Source organism: Anopheles maculipalpis, chromosome 3RL (assembly GCF_943734695.1).
Source record: "Anopheles maculipalpis chromosome 3RL, idAnoMacuDA_375_x, whole genome shotgun sequence".
NCBI lineage: Eukaryota > Metazoa > Arthropoda > Insecta > Diptera > Culicidae > Anopheles > Anopheles maculipalpis.
In genome coordinates this window covers 17,251,045-17,272,476 of record NC_064872.1, presented here as the reverse complement: position 1 = coordinate 17,272,476, position 21,432 = coordinate 17,251,045, and the positions used below count along the sequence as shown (strand labels likewise).

The 21,432-nt window shown below is 44.9% G+C and overlaps 1 protein-coding gene across 1 annotated transcript; it reads left to right on the top strand.

The window, feature by feature from the left end:
- The first annotated feature begins 1,446 nt into the window (after positions 1-1,446).
- On the top strand, positions 1,447-19,091 carry LOC126563969 (uncharacterized). Its single transcript, XM_050220847.1, has 6 exons — positions 1,447-1,579; positions 14,138-14,385; positions 14,465-14,640; positions 15,250-15,499; positions 15,594-15,740; positions 16,714-19,091. Exons 1-6 carry the CDS (start codon positions 1,515-1,517, stop codon positions 19,059-19,061), a joined length of 3,234 nt encoding a protein of 1,077 aa, XP_050076804.1. The 5' UTR covers positions 1,447-1,514; the 3' UTR covers positions 19,062-19,091.
- The last annotated feature ends 2,341 nt before the right edge of the window (positions 19,092-21,432 follow it).

Sequence of the window (21,432 nt, the reverse complement as noted above, 5' to 3'; positions counted from 1 at the left end):
AACAACGACGACAACAACGGCACAACGATGATCAATCCATAGTTTGGTCGCAGAATGCCCATACGGTAGTGTGCGTGTGCTTAAACAGTCGATCCCGTACCGAATCTCGCTGTGTGTGACGGAATGCTGTCTCGCTTCAACCAACACGGAGACACGTACCGTACCCGGATTGTTTACTACACACAGGCGCCCCGCGATATATCGATTTTCAAGGGCGTGTAACGACGGCACTCATCACACAGAGACGCAAAGACCCACGAGAACACGAACGTACACGCACGCAGATGAAGGGCGCCCCGTTTCGTGCGTGATAAAGGACGTAAACCCGTGGCAGCGGGATGCGTGTCGAGGCGACTGCGCGAGAACGCGTCATCAGTGTGTAGTGCGGTGTAAGTGTGTGTTGCGGTCACTGTTTGTGTTGCCGTTTCGATGATCTCATGCTTTTTTGGAAAAAAAATACACCATTTCTCATCCCTCGAATGCGAAATTTAGCTTGAAATAAGTGTTGGCGGAAAACAACGGATAAATTGTTAACTTCAAGAGAGTTTCTAGTGATGATGTGATATTTTTTTGGAAACATTTTTGAAGTACAAAACTTTAACCTTCCAACCGTAAGATATCGAACGAAACCCGTGAAGCCTACGAGGGTTTATTGATTTCTTATCTGGACAACATGCCTCTCCGCCGCATGCTCTGCATCTTGTTTTACCAGCCCTCCACCGTTACAGTCACCCGCTAGGTTTATCTCCCCTTTTCGCAACATCAAACCACACTGAAGGGTCAGCCGTTGAAAGGGAGAGCAGCGAAGGGAAGTACTTGTCGTGTGGTTATCAATCGCGCAGTTTTAATTCCAGCACACACAAGTGTGGACACGGAAAAAACGGGAACACAAAATAGCAAAAACCAGATAACAGAATCGAAGCAACCCGAACCCGAAGAGATGTAAGCGTGGAACTCTCCTAGAAAAGTGTGTGTTGACCGCGGTTGGTCGTTCAACAATTCCTTACCCAACACGCAGTCGGCTAAATGGTGTGATTCACGACACGGCACCAAAGTCGTGCCATTGGATTGAAGTGTTTGGCTCAGCATTTTTTGTTTTCCCCCCTCACGATTCCAAAATTATCAAATCGTTCATTATCCTAGGGTCTCTAAGGGTGTGGTTTTTGTGAGTGCATGCGTGTGTGTGTGTGTGTGTGTGATATTGTCCGGTGTAATTTACATGACCATTACTCGCCTCGTAAGTGCGCACACAAAACGAGATTACGAGAGATCCGGCATCGGGAGTCCCGTTTACGTTTTGCGCTGGGGTGCCATCAGATCAGCTGCTCTGACGACGACGTTGTTGTATCTCTGTTCTTTTCCTCTTACAGCCACTTTTGCAAGAAATACTAGCAAGAAAAGGCATTCAAACACACAGCTTTGAAGCGAGTGGTGCCAAGTGAAGCGCGAAAAACTTAAGAAAGTGCAAAAGCTTAAATGCATCTAGTGACAGCGCCCCCCGGAACGCGTACCGAATGAGCAGAAACATGAAAAGGCAGCTGGAAAAGTTCAAAGAGGAACTCAAATCGAACCTATCGCGGTAAGTCACTGAGCAATTCCGGAGGACTCTTCGGAATATTGTAGCATTTCCCACCACCAAAATCATAGTTGCGTTTAGTTTAGGAAGTAGAGTCCCGAAGTAGGTTACTCGCAAACGGATTATGCCGACGAACCAGGTTTTCCAATGAAAAGCGTTTAAAAGAGGACATTTTTTGGAAAAATGGCGAGTACGACAGCAGCAAGCAGGAGAGAAGGGATTGATGGTGTGTATTACATGTTCGCATCGTTCGCATATTAAGCGGCTTTTACCTCATTTGAATCACAATTTAGCGAAACATCCGCACACCAAACTGCCATCCGCCAATGTCGTTGATCGTGGTTTTTGTTGTTGTTTTTCTTCTTTCAATTCGGTTACACTTTCTTTCCCCACCGACCGGAAAGCTCTCCGGTGTCCATCAAAATGCAAATGAGGGCGTTTATCCACTTGGTGCGCTAAAGTGTATGGTGGTGGTTGCTTCAATCAATTCGGTTGGTTAGCTATAATAGTGTCGTTTCTTGGTCGTTCCGCAGTTCTCGCGGTTCGCCGCTTTCGACTGGAGTATGAAAAGTTTATCACTTTACGCATCATCGTCTAGTGGTGAGATTAGACCGTGAAGAGGTGGCCAGAGGTGCCGTACGAGTATTGAACTTTTCACGGCCATCTGAGTTTACAGCTAGGAAGAGTTGTACCTCCATAGCCAACACAGCCCACTGACCGGTATGATGACCCCCACCCCGGTAATCGGTTCCCATCCGTTAACAATCATAAAACGAGGTGACCTCGGTGTGCGGTGAGGGGACAAATAAATGGTGAACGCTTTATGACTCCCCTTTCTTGAAAAAGATGTCGTTGAATGGTGGACTTTGACGAGGGCGGAAAATCTGCAAGAAAAGAAGCATAGAAACCAGTAACGATGCCATTTCTCCACGCTTCTCTTCATGCTTTCTCAAACCCTATTTTGGGATGAGCGGTGAAACAGTCCGGTAGCTCATATGTGGCCATATTTGTTTTGATTACCTCACACACACTCATGCTACTTCAGCTGCAGCTGTTGATCCCTCCCCTCGTGCGTATCGGCTGCCTTCGGATGGCCAACGAAGACGGTGAACTGAAGCTGATGGGCTGCTGATTGTAGTTATGTGATAATATGCCTCTATCTGGCCGTCTCCATCCTCCCCGCACGACGCAACATCAAAGCAGCTAAGCAAATGTGTGGTGGGAATGTGTAACCTGTTGCCGACGGTCGAGCAAGCCGGTTGTGTTGCACACTGACACGCTGGGTTGTCTATCAAAGGGGAGCCAGCAAACGGGCTGGATCGAGACAGACACTTTGATTAGGCCAGGAGATGTGCGAGGCGTGGAGACACATTGAAGAAGATGCGTTAACAAGCATTGTGTCATCTGGCGAGAGGGCAGAATGCAAATATATCGCACTCGGGAACAAGTTTACAGTACGTCGGTAAAACTTATAGTACATTCGGATTAGTTAGGAATTTTGAAGTTTATTATGTAGGATTGTTGCATTTTATAACGTTATAACTAAGGGGAATAAGCCATTATTGGAACACCTTTTGGATCAATGGGTTAAAGGACAAAATCCTCTGGAGTCCTTAAAACGATCGAAGGATTCATCAAATGCGATATTTGACGAATCGGCGACTTGAAAAATTAAAACATCCCTAATATCCACAGAATCCGCAGGACCTCATTGTTCAAAAAGATCTTCTAGTCGTTGCTACATTAAAACCTTAACTTATCCATTGATACAGGGTGCTCCCGAAAGTATAAACACGATTAAAAATTTGCCAAAAAATAAAACCTCTTCCAGGAACTGAATCCAGAAACGATAAACAGTGTTTGTGGTGCGTTCTGGACTATTACCCGAAATTAAAAAAAAAAATCATTCGTATGCTAATGATTACACTTTTGATCTGACGCCTTCCATCAGGTTCAGCACATACTTGCCCCAAACGATTTTCGACGCTTTCCTCCAGTCTTTTTTTGAAAACTGTCGTTGTTTTTCGCAGCTTCAAAATGCTTTCTCAATCGGTCGTAGGTATCGGTCCCCATCGTCTCCATTATCACAAGCGGTTCGGACATCAGCCGGCATTCGCTGGTTTGCCACACTATCGCCTTTTTCCGATTTTTTTTAGAAATACAGATTTTTTGGGCTTTTTCAACATTCTGGCTTTCAGGCAAGGTGTAGTATTAACTACACGGAAACGTTTTGTAGTCAAAATTGGCGTACGACTCATCGTCCATCGCGATGCATGAGGATTGTCGACTTTATCGACAATGGCCAGGATTTCGGCCACTTTTCAGCGCATCCTCGAAGCTGAACCTCATTCCAAAACTTTCGGATGATGGTTCGTACGGCTCCGATACCCACACCTTTCGATTTCGCTAATTGGCTTAGCGAAATGTTAGAATTCGAGCACCATTTTTGCACTATACTTTTGCCCCTTTTCGACGGAAATGCCTCGCATTTTAACAGATGCCATTGAAACAAATAGTTTGCAAAACAAATAGTCATCTGTTTACTAGAAACGTATCTTAGAAATCGTGCTTATACTTTCGGGGCCACCCTTTAAATTTAGCAAGATATTTCTGTTCTATGTTCTGTTCTCTGGACAATGGAGGAGCCGCTACAACGACGAGCTGTACGAACTGTATGACGGCCTCACCGTCGTGCAACGAATTAGGTTCGCCAGGGTCCAATGGGCTGGCCATGTTATACGCATGGCACCGGACGACCCAGCTCAGAAAGTCCTTTTAGGCCGTCCACACGGACAGAGGAGGCATGATAGGCCCAGATTGAGGAGGTAGGATGGCGTGGAATCATCTGCCTTCAAGTCGAGAATAGCGGATTGGCGGACGGCGCCGGACCGTGAGCGGTTCCGGATTCTGCTGCGGCAAGTCAAGACAGCAAAGCGGTTGTAGCGCCTGATAAATAAGTAAGTAAGTTCTGTTCTCTACATTGTGAGAACAATGTCGTATGATATCTTGTGTGACTAACTGTGTCTACCGGATGTCGAAGAATGGGAATCATTGATCTGACCGAATAATCTTCAAGGTCTTAATCCGGGGTTTTACCTAGCCGAAACGATAAGCAAGGCTCAGGCCAAGAGATGAGTTGTGGGTGGATCAGTCAGGTAGCGCCTTACTCTCTGATGCATTGCCCAGAAAGGGTTTCCATTTTATTAAAAGTAATAAAATGGACCGAATATTTTGAACACACAAAATATTTTTCCTAGCACCAACATGCAGGTGAACTCCCGACTGTGTGATGCTCCGCGAATCGATCCGTTCGACAGTTACCGGTTCGCAGATGGAAATCTTATCAGCTTCGAACACAGGGAGTGTGGAGTGTGTTTTCTGGTCCTCGGCTGATAAGGGACCATGACTCAAAACCACTGTCTAGTACGTGTGAGTGTATTTGTTTGTGGCATGATGGAAGAATGCCTGAGCAAGGTGAATGTGTGAACAGCCCCACCGTAGCTCTGAACGGTGGTGTGGGTTGTGTATCAATAAAATTGGATGGGGCCTTTATTTATCTCGGTTCCTGCCAATGGCCCCTCCTCGTACTTGGCGTTGCAATCGAGAAGCCTCCGCCAGAAGGTGACCAATAGACGATTACGGTTTATGGTTACATGGATATGGATGGTCCACTACTTACCAATAGCAGCAGCAGCAGCACCAGCAACAGCAAATATCACACCAACTACCATCTGCCAAATGGAGCATAAAACGAACCATTTAATGCGATGCATTTTTCATGCTTTCCCAAAAAAATCAAACCCTTAAACAAACCACAATTAAGCTCACGCTGAAAGGCGGCCGATCTAGATCGTGTACACCCTTCTCCAGATGCTCCAGATGCCAAACGCAAGATCTGTCTTTAAACGGTGCCCAGTTGCCAGCTTAAACGGTTGGTGGATGACGAAACAAAGTGGCGAAGAATTGGATCGGAAAACTTTCTCAATTCACTTTTTTCTGGTGTCCAATCTTTCCCCCAAGTTGGGTGGGACGTCGCCATACAGTTTTGCTTTCAAAAAAAAGGGGAGAAGATTAGAAAAAGTCAGTAGAAGATTGACCGAAAGCCAAACCCTCCGGGCGATCTTCTGTGGGATCGATCGATCGTTTTTGCTCCAAATTTTCGTTCCAACATAAACATTTTGTGGTTGCAAATGCACAACAGCTAAACGAGATTTCCGTCTCGAAATGACTCTGTTCCGTTCTACTTAAGCATTTTTCCGAATCTTTCATTCCTGACAACCCTTTTCATTGTGCTTTTCGTGCCGGAGAGCTGGTTATTCGAAGCCGGAAGAACGTCGGACGGGGCTACATCCGTGTAAAAGACAACCGGCAGCAGTATTCGCCCTGCGGAAAGGTTTTTTTTTTGGGACTTTCGTCATTCTATCGCACCCAAAAATCGCGGAGTTTTATGGCCTTGTCTCGTCTAATTCGTTAGATCCGTTCCGAAATGATTCAAAATTAGCTAATTAATTGCAATTTAGCTGCAGAAACTAAGTCAACTAGTTCAAAATTCAAAGCCAATATATCGTTAATTACTTGAAGTTTGCTGGGTTCTCTATTTATGGATGAGCAAAGCCCGTACGCATACAGAATGAAACAAAGCAAATGCCCTCGGTTTGGTTTGCGTTTCCTACTGATCGACTGAAACACATGAGTGCGAACTAATAATATTTCATTCCGATATTATTAGAACACCCAAACTGGATCGTACAGCAGAGCAGCGAGACTTGCATTGCAGAATTTGCAACACTTGCCTGCTGATTGCTTCAATGCATCGGAGGTATTTCTGGAATTTTGTGGCGGCGGAAGGTCTCACTCTCTTCACGGTGACATTCCATTACGATGGTACGGTTCGGTGGAGGAAAAGAAGCGTTAGAAGGGACCTGGGATTAATGTCATTTGCTTTTGCCATTTGGTGGTGTTAAACGAACCCAACCCAGCGCATCACCAACGGTTGGTCTGCGTCTCTGCGTCTAGCCAAAGTGATTTATTTAAAATCAACGCACATTACTATTATTTATGCTTTCGTTGTTGCTGTTCGCTTTTGCTGCAAACGAACGATAGAAGCGCGTCAAAGTTGGTGATCAGACAAGGGTTTGCTTTATTTTGGGGGAGTCCCTCATTTCAGCATGGCAGCAACGGGAGAAGAAATTTCCGCACACAAAAGACATCCCCCACTACCCAGGTTGGATGACTACCAGTAGAAATCCCTCGCATTGATGCGAATGACGGCGAACGGAAAAGGTCGGCCCGACTGGCGTGGGTTTTTGCTGACGAGAGACCTTTACTTTCCGTCTTGGTCGGGGTGTCACGGGTGTTCGACCCCCACATCCTCCGGGAGTGATGGAATGAAGAGAATACATACACAGGATTAGTCACGAACCGGAAGCCCTCTCGGTATGACGACGACGCCGACACCGTGGCTGATGATGATGATGTATTCTGCACTTTTGTCTGGGACCAGTGGGACACACCGACGCTTAATGGTTGACGGTGACATCAACGGCAACGCAACAGTAACAGTAGAGGACGCACCGGAAGGAAATGCATGGGACGGGCGGCAAGTAGAGCCGAGACTTTCGCTTTCATTATTTTGATGTGTGAATTTGTCACAACTCTGGTTGTCGTGAGGTTTTGGGGGTTGACCGGATTTGTGAGTCAGAGTCAGTGTCATTAAAAAAGGGAGCGTCACACGAATCTGTTTTTTTCCGGAGTAAGTTATTTCAATCAGCATATTGGCCCGTATGCCTTGCGGAAACTTGATTGTTTATGAATATTTACATCCAACTCCTAATGGCGATCATCAAAGCAAAAAGTTTTCCTCAAAAGAGCTGAAATTTTTGTGCAAATTTTTGCGTATCAAGCAGAGCGATCTTACATTGTTGCTTAGTACTTCGCTGGAATGTTTTATTGCTCCAAAATTTCAAGTGTTTCCCTGTTTCTCCACTAGACCAGCTTTCCGGGAAGCTCGCGTCACTCCCGTTATGCTAGAGCTACACCAACCCAGCTTCATTAATCATGTCGATTGCGGATTTATTTAATTATCGCATCCACGTTCTTCTGTGCCGGACTTTGCTGTTGAACAGGACAAACAAAGTGTAAAGTCGCTCAAGATTAATGAGCTATTTTTAGGGCTATATTCGTTCAGTCGATGTGAAAATCCATCCGTTATAATTGGCGAACCATCCCGGGGCAGGCAGTCTCGTCCGAAACGACCAAACCTTGCGTTGCAGTTGGTGTGTGTGTCGCTTTTGTGTGAGCTGGGTAATTCCCCGCAGAGGGGGCTGCTTCAAACGCATCGCATGATGCATTGGCAACTGGCCAGTTAGGCCAGGCATACCAATCCCGATGACCAATCTTTACCGCCATTTTTTGGTGCTCGAAACCCCGCTCGAAAAACCAACCTTTTCCCACTGCTTCCGGAACGAGTTTTATAGGTCGACATCACATAAAATTGCAGCTTTATTGGGGCTACATTGCAGGTAGATGTAAATCGGATGGACGGACGTTCTTTGGGTCATTTGGGGGTTTCATTTTCTAGAGCAAACATCAGTCTGAATGTTTTTGCTCTATTAAAGTGTCATTCATTTAGAACTCGGTCACTCATCACAGGCTGTAAAACGAGACATTTTTAACATAGAAATATAATTTCTACATCAAACGACGGGGTTTTTCAGGTGCTCTTTTATCACATAATTCAAGAAATTTTTTTTTGTTTATGTACAATTTAATTTAAGCAACTTTCTGGCCGCACAACTGGTTTATCCACTTCAGTAGCTGTTTTTTCCGACTAGTGTCCGTGTTGGGCAGTAGGCAAATCAGTCCAGAGCTTAATTGGGCCTTCATGAGCTTTAATAAAAATCAAAAAACACTTTTCCAGGCACTGATCTTCATAAAATGTCTATTTTACAGCAGATTGATTTGTTATAAAAACCCATGTTTTGTGGCCTCAAAGCTGCAGATGGCTTACGATATCAAGAGTTTGTGGGCAAATTTGTCAGCAAAAAGTGGACAGATTCCTGCCTCAAATCTATTTTTACAATTACAATTTTTGGAGCACGTGGTTTGGCGATGTAATTATGCTGCAGAGTTCTGTTTGGTTGTTTTGAAACACGAAAAGACGATTCTTCTGACGGTATTTATGCTGCACCGTATTTTTTTGCAATATCCCCATCCGAAGGTCCAAGGTTCTACACTTTCAACGCTTTCAACACCTTCCAGCTCAGCCGACGACCCACTGTTCGTGAAAGACGATTTTGATGTACCTTTCTAGTGATGCTTTAACGTTCCCGAAAAAATTTCAACACATATTTGAAAGAAGAAGACGCGTTTTTATGAATTTTTCCTGTTTTTCTCCCCGACCAAGATGGATTTTCGACGTGGGTGTGCACAATTAATCGTCTACGTTGCAACTCCATCGTTAATGATAACTGAAACAAGCACGATCATGCCAAAACCACTCCATAAGAGTGCTCCAATACCTACTCATATGTGTCAAAAAATTCCAATAGATAGAGTGACCAAATTCTAAATGAACAGTGCTTTAGGCAAATTAGCCCAGTTATTCCATGTACGTCATCCGAAGTCCGATCGATCGATGCTTGCTAGGCTCTACTACTTCATATTCTTTTTGGCTTAATGAGCTTCAATGGGGCACGCCGGCCATCGATGGCTTACTGGGCTAGACCGGATGGGATTTGAACCCCAGTCTTACCCATTGAAGACCGACGACGCTGTCTCCGGATGCATCATGCTATCAGCTTAAAAATAAAAAGATAAAATTATTGGAAATTGTTGGTGTAAAATTAATGTTTTTACTTTTCACACCCTTCCGACGTGCATTTGCCAAATAATTTCATTGACCTTTTTGGATTGCCGCATTACACCCGCAGATACGCAAATAACGGTTTATGTAATCGTGATGAGCTGATTGGAAAGCAAAATGCAGCAACAGAAAAATGGAAAGTTTTCAATAATTCACTGCGTTCAACATCGGCATCTGAACGATATCATCCGTTCGGACAAAAATCGACAACATTGTACCCAGAGCTCTGCCCACCGGTGGAGAGGCTTAGTCTCAAACCCGAGCTTACTCGAAGTCTCGCCAATAATTGCATGAATGTTTCTCCAATCGCCTTTTCCTCTCGTTGCGGAAGTAATACACACACCAGAGCAGGCTGAGGAATATCAACAACAACCAAAGAAAAAGATAGCAACCTCCCCTGATAGATCAATGATCTTCTTCGATATGCACACAAGATTCAGATTGGGCAGACAGTAGAGGCCTACAGCAAGGAGGAAAGGAAGGGAAAAAACAACCAACATTATCGCTTCCTCGAGCGGAAAGTCCAGCCGCAAACGAATTTGAAGCCGGTGTGCAATGTTGTTACATATTTCTGTAACCGCCTATCGTTGTTCCCCCCCCCCCCCCCCCCTCCGATCATGCCTTTTCCGCTGTGTTTCAGTGTGTGTGTGCAGTGTAGTCTTAACAGCTGTTTGTCGATTACCAGCGTCTAGCGCGAAAGCTCCAAAAGAGACGATCTACTCCGCCCGATCGTCTTTCGCTTTTTCGCCCGTTCCGTTTCACGTTGGGTGATTTGAAGCTGCGCAGATGAAGTCTTTACCCGGGGGTGTCGATTTGATTCCCTTACCGCTTCTTCCTTCCCTTTGTAAGGGTACTACCACCACGAACGTTTGGTGGATGGTTTGGATGGAGAAGGAAAATTTTGGTGCTCTCGCTTGGGCTCGCTTTGTTGTGCTTTTTTGTTGCGTTGCACAGTTCGATTGATCGTACTTCCTTATGCCGTTCGTTCGCAAATTTACGCCTCTACACTCATCCCCTGATGTAATTCGTTGCCGCTCCCTTTACCCCTTTTGCTCTCTGATGCTCCTGTTGGGGCTTTTATTTGTCTAATCTCCCGGGCTGGTTCGATTGTTCGACAAAGACTCGCGTAGTTCGTTGCGCTAGTTCATAATGGGGTGCGCTGCTTCCAAAGGCTGCCCAACAGCAGCAACACAGCGCCGTTCAATTGTGTTTTCCCTCGTTGCACTTAAGACCAATCCTCCCTTGTGGTGTGGTTTGTTGGGATAAATATTTCTGTGTTTTTCTTGTTCCGATTTAATAACGTACTTCCTTCCCAGTGGTGTACTAAGGGTAGGTTAGATTGGGGCTTGGGAGTGCGTGTTGCCATCCAATCCACGGTATGGTTCGCGGGATGAATGGCTGCACCAATGCGCACGTGTGTGATGCGAGCAGCGGACGATCGTACAAAAATGCCTTTTGTGCTTGTGCTGCGTATGGTTCTTTTGCCTCCGGTGGTTTGGGTTAGGGTTTTGTTTTTTCAGATTCACACCCCCCCCCCCTCCCCCCCCGCGTTTATTGTCTTGTGCATAAAAATGGCCATGACGCTTTTTTTTGTTTTCTTCCCACTTGTCTCTTGGTGGTGATTGTTTTGTGCAGTTCGTGTGAAATTTATGCTTGCTAAATGTTTACTTTATTTTTTTTCCCCGTGCCCCATTGCTACCCTGGATCGCTATTTGTGTGATATTTCTCGCTGGCCGAGTTTTTTCATAAACTAGAAAAAAAAAAACACACGCTAAACAGGCTCTTATGCTTGAGCAGAAAAGTTCGAGCGATAGAATACAGCTTCTGCTAATGAGCTGCTGTTGGTGCAATCAATAAGTGTGGTTTCTGGTCAAATGGGGGTAGTGGGTGGGTGCCAATGGTTTGTGTTCTTTGGGAATGTATTCATATTTTGCAAATCGGCTTTTAACGTTGCCCCACAGCCTAGTGTATAAATATTGTTTGCATGAGTTTTTGAGGAAATCGTTGCAAATCGGCTTTCGAAATCGTTTTAGTTTTTCTAGTTATGTTTGTGAATTGTAAAATAAGCAAAAAAAAAAAAAACAGTTATTCGATCTTTACTTGGGAAAGTAATGTTTGAAAACAATTTAAAACATCTGGGCTCACGATTATGTTCGGGTTTTTCTAACGTCAATCTTGACAACTGATTGATTTTAACGATTTTTCATGCGATCATAATGACAATTTCTTTTAGAGATTCATTTTGCTGTTTCAACTACCAGTATGTCGAGGCAGATCAATTGATTTGTAGTCACCAATCTCATAATTCGATCGATAAATTGTGATATAAAATTTGCTGGGCTCTATCCCTGAGTGAAGAAGTTGCAGATCGCCAGGAGCATCCATCAGGAACTGGCAATCGTCAACTCGACTTTTACAATTCTTCTCTTTAAACAACGTAGCTTTAGTTTAGCTCAACATCCGTCCTGTAATACCCTTAAATGCGCCGTTAAATTTTGAAAAATTCTGATGAAGATCCTCAACAACTCTCGACGTAGTGAGGACTCACTGTCCATCTACGTGGTATCGGCAAGTCTAGTAAAGTCATTCGATGACCGGCGTGTTCTAGAAGGTCGTTAAGCCAAGAAGAAGAATATCCTCAATCATTGAAGTCAATTTTTGAGCATATACAATTGTGAGGCTCTTTGCAATCGAAAAAATCCATAGTAGAAACTCTTAACTTCTGTGAGTTTTCTTTCTTTTATTCATCTTTGACACTACAATCGCCACTGATAGTGGCACACCACATCTGGTTTTCTGGTTTTTTTTTGACGTTGTTTTACCCAAGGCTAAATGTACGGGGAGATGGTTTGGATGGGATTTTATATTTGGTCCTGCCGTGCGTTGTTAAACATAATTTTACGAACAAATTTCAGTTGGAAGGCGTATTTCAATCATAAAGTGACAAAGATGGATGCTCAACTAATCCTTAATCCTTTGAAACTGTTTTGCTGACCGTCCAAGACAGTTATAATTGGTAAAAACTAGACGCCGATGGGGAGGATCAACAATATTTTTGCTATAAACCTCTTGCACATGAGATTTGAGTAAAATTCAATCCATGGACTTACCCTTTTTTAATTTAAGTCTTCAAATATGCAATTTTTAATGCTTTTTGAACACAAGGAATTATGGGTTTGAAATTTCTTGTAATTTATGGATACAAAAAATTGCTTCCTGACTGTGATGGATTGGCCCTTTAACTTCCTCGTCATATGAATGAGGTTTATCTTCCCACCTTAAAAACTGTCTTGCACTTTGCTCACATAGAACTCTATGTTTGAGTCTTCAAAGGTTAGGTTAGTGAAGAAAAGAATGATTGTTTTCCTACGTTACTTACAAGAAAGTGTTCAAAACAATTGCATCCCTCTTTCTCTCTCTCTCTCCCTCGACCGGTGACAACAGTCTGCTTAAATGACCGTTTTTCACATGTAGGTTGGGACACGTCCCGTACGCCCGGACACCCCCCAATCGTGAACCTCTCGAAGGACGGGGGCAACAAAAAAATAAAAAAAAACATCGCACAACTAATGACGTTCTCACGAACTGCAGTTCGATGCAGCAAGCGTCAAACCAAAAAGACAACAACGTAATGGAGCTCTGTCAAGATGCACTCGTTTCAACTTTGTCGTCTTTGTTGTTGCTGTCTGGAAGGCAAGATCACCCGACTGGCTGTGGCGAGCCCCGTTGTCTTATGTGGGGTTTAATTGTTGTGCTGTCCGCTCTGCTGTTAGTGCAATTATTGAAGTCTACCCTTCAATCCATCGGAGTCGTCTGTTTTTTTTTACTCCTACTTCATTCATCCCTTTTTGACCGTGCGGTGTAGGGATAATGGTTTCAATTAGACACGAAGATGCTATATGGTGAGGTTTCGACTTATCATTCTCGCTACGTGACAAATCATTACTTAACAGAGAAGTTCGTGCTGAAACTGACAGACAATCAATGAGTTAAATTTTTGAAGTGATAAAAAATGCATATGCTTTAAGATTCCTATTCGTCAAGAGCCAACCATTGTTAGCCAAGCTAAAAGGAGTTTGCAATAATAAATAAGAGTATCCATAAAAGCAGATATGAATCGTTTTGGGTAATAAAATATTAAAATGCCTGAATGCGTAAATACAAAAGGTTTTTGCCGGAAAACATAAAACCGTTTATCGCATTAAAGCACGTCCTTGCGCATACCAGATGCACGATTGAATGTTTTGAATCGATTTCGAATTTTATCGCACAATAAAAATGTGACTAAAAATGCACACACACACCGAATAGAACAGCTGTTTCATTTCAGTAAACAAGTGCCAAGCCGGTTCGGGTTTCGGAAGCATTGGCCATTTTTAGAACATTGTATCACTTTGCACCACACTTCGAACGATGCGTAAGCCGGTTTTGTGTACGACGAAGGCTGTGTTGCATCTGGAATGTGTAAATAATTTTCTACCAACGTCAATGTCTTGTGCGAAGTGCCGAGAGAGAAGACGCACGATGCGATACACAAAGTGGCAAACGGCCCAGTAGAAGCTGTTGACCATTTACATGCATTTTACATTGAGACAACGTGGCAGTGGTGCCGTACGAAGTCTGTCTGACCTTCATGAATTCTTGTGCAATTAATTCGCTATAATCGTTCCCCGTTCTCTTCTGCTACCACGCTGCAGGTCCAGCAAGGCGGAAAAGAATGCCGACGGACTGCAGGAGATCGAGCGTGAAGTCGACCGCTACAAAGACATTCTGCAGAACCTTAACAAGCGGATAGCGACGAACGTTTCCGCCGGCCAGCCCCAGGATGCGGTGGCGCGCGAGAAGCGCTGCAAGAAGGTGCCCGAGTTCCAGCTCGGCCAGCTGATGGAGGAATCGGTCAAGGATCTACCGACCGGCCTGCTGAAGGATGTGCTGGACACGTGTGGTAAGCAGTGGTGGACAAATTATTTAATCAAAAGCCGGCCGGGTTTCCAACCTTCATCCGTACGTTCGTTCTTTTCCAGCACGCGTCGAGAAGCGAATAGCGACGGAGATTGTGAACAACGAGGTGAATGTGGAGAACTCCGTCAGCAAAAACCTTAACGACATCATCGAGCGCCACTTGTCCACGATCCAGAAGCAGAAGCGTGTCGTCACCAAGTGCCACCAGGAGTATGAGGCCTCGCGGCAAAAGTATGATGTAAGTGGCAAAAACTCATCGGTTTGATTCATGTCCAATCCCTACCCTGCTGTTTGCGTTTCACCCTTCCGGCAAATGGCTTAGTGTTGGTGGTAAACGGCTCACTGCCCACTCGATACTACTATATATATATTGGTGATGCATCCAAGGCAGAGAATGCAAACATGAATTGCTTGCAAAAAAGCCCACGGATCACGGACGATGGTGCGAGAGGAGAGGAACATACGGTATCATCTCGGTGCGATCGCGCTCAAGTACCATCGCAATGAGCTGCCACCCAGTCGTTATGATTCATCGCCCTTGTTGCCCCCCTTCGTCGATCTGATGCATTCACTTTTTCGTTGCTGTTACTGCTTTCGTCTGCTGTTTGCGTCCGCTGCAAATGAATCACTCGTTTATCGTTGGCAATGATCCAAAACCCGGACGGAACGGAGAACGAGTAGAAGCGTGTTACTGCCGTGGTACAAGTTCTTTGAACTGTGAAGAGCTGTTTTACTTCAACTTGCCCGCCTCGCAACTACATTAGATCCCATTTTTCATGCTTGCGCCTTCGCGATGACTTGTACTGCTCTTGTTCTAAGCAGTTTCTATTCTCGTTGCTCATTTTAGTCGGCCCAGCGCAACAGCGATCAGGCGGGAAATCAGGCAAAGATTACACAGCTGAAAGATGATCAGGAGGAACTGCACACCAAGCTGGAGAAGGAGCGCGATCTGTACGAATCGTACATGTACGAGCTGCTGGCGGAAGAGGAAAACATCGCCCTGTTCGTGAAAGAGTATGTCAAGCACCAGGAGCTGTACTTCACGTCCGTCTTGAGGGAGATACAGCACACGATGCGCAGCATGGATGGGTTGTTCCGTAAGTTCGCGTCGTCCGCTGTCTGCAATTGCGCTTCTTCTAGCAAGCATCTTAATGAAGTGTGCCTTGTTTCGTTACCCCTACTGGCTTCTAGGTCGCAATAACAAGCAAATCTTCAACACACCCCTGCGGGATCATCTGAAGGCGACGGATCGTAAAATTGCTTACGTGATCGAACTGTGTGTTTGCTGTCTGCTGGAGAAGGGCCTCTACGAGGAAGGGCTGCTGCGAGTCGGATGCGGTAAGTCGTGGAGCGAGCGAGCGCGCGTGCGTTTGTGTCTTGATTGTGGGCACGTGAATAGAAGCGGGGTATCAATTCCATTTAACACTCGGAGCAACTCGCTCTTGTCCAGGGTGCAGCTTCAGCTGTTTATTTGTTTATTAGTTTGGGTTGAAAAATGATGACGATGATGAACTCTCGTGTCAATGTGAATCACGAGCGGGTGGTCAAGTAAAGTTAGATTTATTGTACCGATTGTTTTATTGAACGTTTTTTTTCACTTTAATTGAAGAAGCGAGTATAGGGCATCATTCGGTCTTGAGCTGTTTGTTTGACTTGGTTCTAATCAGTTTTGGAATTCAGTTCAATTAACTGCTTTATTGGTGGTAAACACAGGAATATATGATAAATAAATTATGTCATTATTCGTGTATAGGAATGAAATAGCTTTTTCCTTCTTCCACCTTACAGCCCATGGTTACAGATTTTTTTAACCATAGAAGTTTGCGAATGGACAGGCACAGTCGCAACGTCTAATAGGGAACCGATTTTGACCAGACAACAGACCATACACACGTGTTATGACCTTTCAAATGCAGCAAAAATTCATGACTCATGTTTGAGACGAACCCGTTCTTATGACAATCCCTCATTATGAGCGACTGACGAAGTTGAAAATTGAAAAGAGTGAGGGTGCGTTATTGATCAAAAAGACTGTCAAATGAACATAATGGCGATTCAACTTTTGGGATGAACCCTTTTCGAAGGATCTTACTAAATCATGGAATGGTTCAAGCAAATATGCAGTGATCGCTAGTTGGTACTTTTATGGTCGGTTCTCAAAACATTTCCATCCTTCTGCTAGGTATAACTATACCAAATGTAGGTGCAATTGGCGACTACTGTAAATTAATTAAATTAGCTAAATAAGTCTATGTTTTGAATGCATTCATTAATATCCTTTTTTTCTCTCTCTCTCAATTTTTATTTTTAGCATCATCCAAACTGCGCCGCATGATTTCGGCGATCAACGCAAACTACGTGTCGCCACCGCTTGCCGACAAATACAGCGATCCGCACGTCGTGGCGGGCGTACTGAAAAAGTACCTACGAAGCTTGCCGGACCCGCTGCTCACGTTCGAGTTCTATCCGGACTTTGTGCAGGCGGCACAGAAGCCGAGCGATGCGCAACGGAAAGCGGCCATCCTCGATATCGTGAACCAGCTGCCGAAGGAAAACTATGACAACCTGCGCTACCTGACCAAGTTCCTGTCCTACCTGGCGGAGAAAAACCAGGAGAACAAAATGTCGCCGCAAAACATTGCGATCGTAATGTCGCCCAACTTGCTGTGGTCGCCGAACGAGAACGAAAATTATATGGATCAGGTGAATAGCACCGCCACGGTGAACACGATCGTCGAGGCACTGGTAGCCGATTGGTCGTTTTTCTTCGACGGTGAGGTGAATTTCTACGTCAGCATGACCCGGGATGCGCTGTTCCCGGACAATGGGGGGTTCCCGTTCGACAAGGATCAGCACGTACGGAGCGTTCCTGGTGCGGGTGGTGATATGATGTCGCGGTCGATGTATGTTACCTCGTCGACCGGTGGCCAGCCGACGGTCGCTGTCACAATGACGGGTGGTAGCAGCCAGGACGAGCTGCGTCTCGGTCGAGGAGAGGGTGGCGGTGGAGGAGGAGGAGGAGGAGGTGGTGGTAGTGGCGGAGGAATAGGAGTGTCACATTCCCGGAGCAGCAGCCACGATACTAGTCTTATTCTAATCAGTAGTAATAATAACAATCATAACAGTGGTGGCGGTAGTACGGACCAGTTAAAGTATCGCAGCCAATCGAACAGTTCACTATCGGATCATTCCAGCCCGCCCCAGGAGTACAGTCCGAAGCTACCGATCAGACGAAAGCACAACAAACAGGTAGCACCAACACCGCCGGACAACAATCACCATCATCATCATACTAAAGGTTCCCGGGAGGGGAACAACAAGCTCCACTCGTCGACGCATTACTTCAAGCAGCTGAGCAGCAGTTCGGCAGTTGGCATAGGGTCCGCGAGTGGCACACACAACGGGGACGGAGATGACGGATTTGCGTCGCTACAGCATCACGCGTACAAGCAGGCTCAGGCAGAGTACGAACGGCAGCCAATGTTGCGGGCTGAAAGTCACGACAATCTGCTGAAGCTAAAGTCGACCGACAAAATTCCGCCGCCCCGACCAGCCGCCGTCAGTATCAGTGCCGACAGTCAAGTGCTGGGCAAAATTAAGGCCAGTGTAGCTAGCAGCACTCTACAGCAGCACCAAAATAAGCAACCAAATGCTCCCAATTGTGATACAACTAGTAGCAGTAGCAGTAGTAGCGGCAGCAGTAGTAAGGACAACAAGGAAAACAATAACAGGGCGGCGGCATTGGGTGCGGCGGGTACGGGAGCCAACTTTCCTCCGCTGAAACCCGTCGCTCTACCGAGGACAACGATTCTTGGTTCGTCGACGAAAGCGCCGAGTGGCGTGAGTGCTGGTGGGAATAGCAATAACAATAACGATGACGGATCGGGTGAGAATGGATCGGGCGGTGTGGTAATACGGGAGAAACCCGTCATACCCGAACGGCCTGCAACGTTAATGCGTCCGATGAGTTTCAAGGGTTCGATACCGGAGATCTCGAAAGTGAGCGAAGGTACCAACACGATCATTAGCGGGTTATCCACTACTTCGGCAAGTTCGCTAAAGAAAGCGCAAAGTTTCCGTGGTGAAACGACGACGGGTGGTAATCGGATAGGAGGAGGTGGTGGGTCGGAAAAATCTTCCGACCTAGAGCGGGGCACGCTCGAACGGACACAAATCTACAACATCGACAAGCAGCAGGTTGCATTCATCGACGTGGTAGAACGATCGTCCGATGAGGATCAAGGTTCCTCGGGTACTACGGGTCTGTCGAAGCCGAAACATTCGAGCACGCGCAAGGACAAACCGGACCCACTGCCAGCCAGTGCCGTGATGAACCACCAGCAGGTGGATTTGATCCCATCCTCCTCCGGCAATACTACCGTTCCCCAAGGCACACCACCACTAGCAATGATGGAATCGACCGGTTCACTCGGCAGTGATGTACAATCGCCCGTCAACCCGATGCCACCACCACCGACTGCCTCCACGACACCACCGAGCAGCGGGACAGCCAACAACAATAATACTACTACTACTACTAGTCTGCAGCATGTTCCACAGTCGCCGCGTGGCATCGATCCGAAAATTAAGCGACCACAGGTACCGGCACCGCCACCACCGGTCGGGCGACCAAAATCGTCCGACTCGACCGATTTATAACATTTCGGGGAGGTGTTGATTTAGAATCCGGCTTAGAGTGCCGCTACCGGACGACGACGACGACAAATTCGCTTAGGCGCAGCCCTTAGATCTAGCGGGCCAGCTTATTACCCACTTTTTCCCGTTGTCCCCTCTTTTCCACCTATGAACTGTTTTCCTGCTAAATGTTGTTTGTTATACTAGCATTTTCTTTTCCAAAACTCAATGCTTCGGTTTCGTTTTTCGTATAGGACAATATTATGTTTTCCTTTTTGTAGCTGATTGCGTTTTACTACCACACCACCCATATTCAGTGGATGGAAGAAAAACATAGTGAAAATGTTGTTGTGATTACGTTAGTTAGTTTAGAAACCTGTAAGAATCAGACCGGAAACGAAACGTGAGATGAAATTAGAGGAAAAACCGGAACATTTTTCGAAGGTTTTCACGATGTACACCTTCAGTCTATTTTTTTTTCGTTCTTGCTTCAATGTAGTAACCTTTTTCGAAAGGAACCGCATTAATGTTTAAGTGAAATTGATTAAGTTAAGAATCATCACGAACTATTAGTGACGCATAGAAAAAAAAAGCCGTGAATATGTTGAGCCTTTTTGTTTTTGAATTAAGGATGAAGAATAAATGTGCGCAAATGTCATCACAGCTTCGTATGGCAAGGCATACGCATCACAGCAAATTTTGGATTAAGATTCGTTAAGGGAGTGTAATGTTTTAAAAGTAATTATTACTACTACAAGCATGTACATACTCTGTTTCTTGTCCGTTTCTACCCCAAAACACTTGCACCACACTTGCAAACACTTGCCTTTCATGTGTGTGCGTGTGTGTAGGGAAAAAAGGAGTGTAGAAAGAAATAATTTACCGATAACTAAAAAGAAATAGTAAACAGCGATAATTGAAAAAAAAAGAAATAAATTTGAAATGTTTTATTTTCTTGCCCGCTCATGGTTGAGATTTAGCAAATGATTGCCATTTTGCCTGTTTTTTTTCTGTTGCTCTTGCGGAACTAGCAATTTGGCGTTTTTTTTTCCTGGCGTCGGAAAGCAACCACGTGGAAGCATTGTTGCAATTTTCGTTGCGTCTCATTCTTGGACGTTTGATTAATGGTGGCGGCGGTGTGGACTGCACACTTTACACTTTGTGTGTATGTGCGCGCGTACAGACACGATTTATCGTTTTGGGTCGGAAATTGAATTTTTACTGTAGAAGATAAAACGGAAAACCAGGACACAAAACTAATGAAAGCCAAGCGCGTGTTTTTTGTTTTGGAGATGAATTTTCTTGGCCCCGAAAAAAATACGCCAGAAAGCACTGCATTACTGGCTAACATCACATGGTTTCCTTTTACTTGTTCCATCGCTTGAAAGCTGCCTTTTCTGACTTCACTAACCAACGCCGAACAATATGCTCTAGACGAAATCAAATGTCCAAAGCAGGTCAATGCTAGCACGCCAGAGCATGGTGCAGCACCAGACGGAAGCATCTGATTGCTGACCGAAAAAGGAGCGTTTTTCGATGACTTTCAGGATGCAACTGAACACTTAACACCGTGAAGTGAAAGGTCATTTCGGTAATGTGCAATAGAGGAATGGTAGAAATGGCAACGTGATTGGCATAAGGAACCAGCGTAACCAAACTTCCAAGAAAAAAGCAAATCTTAGCTAGAGTTAATTAAAGCGTTCAAAGCTATCGCTTACTATTTTGCAGCATCACTTTACAAATTTGTGGCATATTCTTCAAAGGCTTAGCTTAATTCTGATAAAAGGGGGTAGTACAGTCTGGTGGCCAGGAAAGGACGTAGTTTTCGAGCAGATTATTAAAGATGACCGCAACCTTGTCGCGAATTCACGAAGTTTCAGCACTCACATACGTCTCCGAGGCATAAACTCTGTCTAATAAAAGTTAAGTTAAGCCAAGGGGACTTTATTGGAAAACTACGGCGGCATCAAGGACTTGTTTTGTACCTCCGACACTTATCTTCTGATCGGCTGATGCTGCTGTCTGCTGATCCTGACATCAGCAGACTCATTACTGCGACTTTGCTGTGCTTTTCGTCCATAACTTTAGTAGTGAGTGTGTCAAAAACTTGAGGAAGAATTTAAATTGCCGTCAATATTTCAAGAATTTGGTAAGCAAAACATAACAAAGCTTTTTGGACACACACAGTGCTTACTACCCTCTTAAATACCGTAAGGTATCGGATAAGGAAGAGGATTGCATCTAAAAGGTACGAAAATGTATAAAAATCTTTTGAAAGCATTGAAAAAACTAACAGGAAAATGTACATAATTAAGCATCATGTACAAGCAACAAAGAAATAAATTATGAATGAAGATACTTGGAATACTTACTTCATAAGGAAATACGGTCATCC

Bases quoted from the DNA above. Each gene is read 5' to 3' on its own strand.
- LOC126563969 (XM_050220847.1), top strand. From the start codon at position 1,515: ATGAGCAGAAACATGAAAAGGCAGCTGGAAAAGTTCAAAGAGGAACTC. The intron at 14,386-14,464 runs GTAAGCAGTGGT...GTTCTTTTCCAG, and splicing joins GGATGTGCTGGACACGTGTG to CACGCGTCGAGAAGCGAATA. The intron at 15,741-16,713 runs GTAAGTCGTGGA...TTTTATTTTTAG, and splicing joins GCTGCTGCGAGTCGGATGCG to CATCATCCAAACTGCGCCGC.